We start from the raw sequence: 1,739 nt of genomic DNA, 5'->3' as shown, positions 1-1,739 counted from the left end.
CACCCCACCCCCGGCTTAGATTATGACATTTCTCAAACTCTTATTTTATGCAAACTCAATTTCTGAATCATTAAAAAAAAAAAACTTTTTTGATTTAAGTTTCATTGTTTATTTCATTATGAATAAACTGGTACAACACATATTCAGTATATTTATGTTTTGTGTGTGTGTGTTTCAGTTATGTGTGTAGCAGGTATTTCTCTGGTGATGCTGTTCTTCAGCTGGCTGCTGTCTATTTTCAGAGCAAAGTACCATGGGTACCCCTACAGGTGGGTACCTCTACGCTGACATCACTGTAATGTGACTGATTGGATCATATCCTGTTTCTGAAGTTCTCTTTGTCTCTGTTGCAGCTTCCTGATAAGTTAATGCTTACAGTCATCCTCCTAATTCAAGCTTCAGCAAAGTACTGTCAACACGCAGAGTGCTGTCTGTGGAAACAACGCCCCAGAACTGTTTGATTGTTTTATGTATTGAATTTTTTTTTTTTTTTTTTGGGGGGGGGGGGGTGAACACAAACATTGTGGTGTGTAGTTTGTCAACCAATTTGTTCACCACTCGCTTTCTCATTTATGCTATGCTAAATTATAAATCGCCTTATTAAGTTTTATCTTGTCAGCAGAATTTCTGTATGACTGTATTTTCGACTGTTGGAACCATGACTATGTTTTGTATAAGTTTTTGATAATGGGTCTAAGGAAGAATAAACATGTCATGGATGTCATTTCAGGGTTGCAGGGGTTTTGGGAAAAGTAGCCGACAAACTACTGAAAGATGAAAACAATGTGAAAAAGAGGGGAAAGTTTCATAATATTTAAAATATTTTGCATGCAGTTCAAGCCAAAAACATCAGAGACAATAAAAATAGGCCACTTTAATCAGTTTTGGAATGTTTTTTTTTACCAATTTATGTGCGGGTTTAAGCGAGTCCTCCTGAGACATTAACAGTCAGACAGCTTATTTCTAAGGAACGGAACAAAATCTGATGGAGAAACCTTGACCTGCTTCACTCCTAAGGCTGTTTACGTTACACTGGTTCTACTTTAAATGGTAATTAGGGAAAGGTAACATGGTGTCCTGTATTTTATTCACATGTGAATATTTTTCTACTTGCAGTGCTTAAATTTGTGCATTATCCTAAAACAAAAATCAGTTTCTGCCAACATTTTAATTTTTTTTATTCCTTTATTTTGAATTTGTATTACTCTTCAACATTTAATGTCACACTATTTTAGATTTTCTTGTTTAACATTCCTGCACGTTGAAATTTTCATTTAAAAATAAAAAAGCAAAAAAAATATTTTATTTATATTAAAATAGCATGGTAAATGCCATGAGTAGCAACAAAAATATGAATAAATAAAACTGACAGAACCTATACTAAAACTAAACTTTGCTTTCAAAAGTCTGTAAAACAAAACTGCTTGCCTCATCTTAACATCTCCATTAAAATACCACACATGCTGATCAAACATGAATGTTGTGTAGAAACACCTAAAGCTGATAGCACGTTTGATTAATGGAAAAAAAAAATATTTTGGACATAAAGCTTTGATGCTTTAAACACCTCATTATTATTAGGCCCGAGCAGCGACAGCGCTGCGAAGGCCTATTGTATTTCGTGGATTTCTTCATTATTATTTTTCCGCCACTTTACGCGGCTCTTTGGACGACTTCCCATATTCAAAAACTCACCAAACTTCACCGAAAGTTGTCCCCCGTGTGAAATCGCGTGATTC

General features: G+C 34.8%; 1 protein-coding gene across 1 annotated transcript in view; it reads left to right on the top strand.

The window, feature by feature from the left end:
• Window positions 1-878, top strand: part of LOC108250575 (magnesium transporter protein 1-like) — an 18,670-nt gene extending 17,792 nt beyond the window's left edge. The window contains exons 9-10 of the mRNA XM_017440525.3: window positions 179-269; window positions 354-878. Of these exons, the coding sequence (XP_017296014.1) occupies window positions 179-269; window positions 354-369 (107 nt within the window). The 3' untranslated portion in view covers window positions 370-878. The remainder of the gene's footprint in view (window positions 1-178; window positions 270-353) is intronic.
• Window positions 879-1,739: the final 861 nt, after the last annotated feature.

This window comes from Kryptolebias marmoratus, unplaced genomic scaffold (genome assembly GCF_001649575.2).
Source record: "Kryptolebias marmoratus isolate JLee-2015 unplaced genomic scaffold, ASM164957v2 Scaffold24, whole genome shotgun sequence".
NCBI classification, from domain to species: Eukaryota; Metazoa; Chordata; class Actinopteri; order Cyprinodontiformes; family Rivulidae; genus Kryptolebias; species Kryptolebias marmoratus.
Note: the sequence above shows the minus strand (reverse complement) of the source record. Positions and strands in the feature narration are given on the sequence as shown.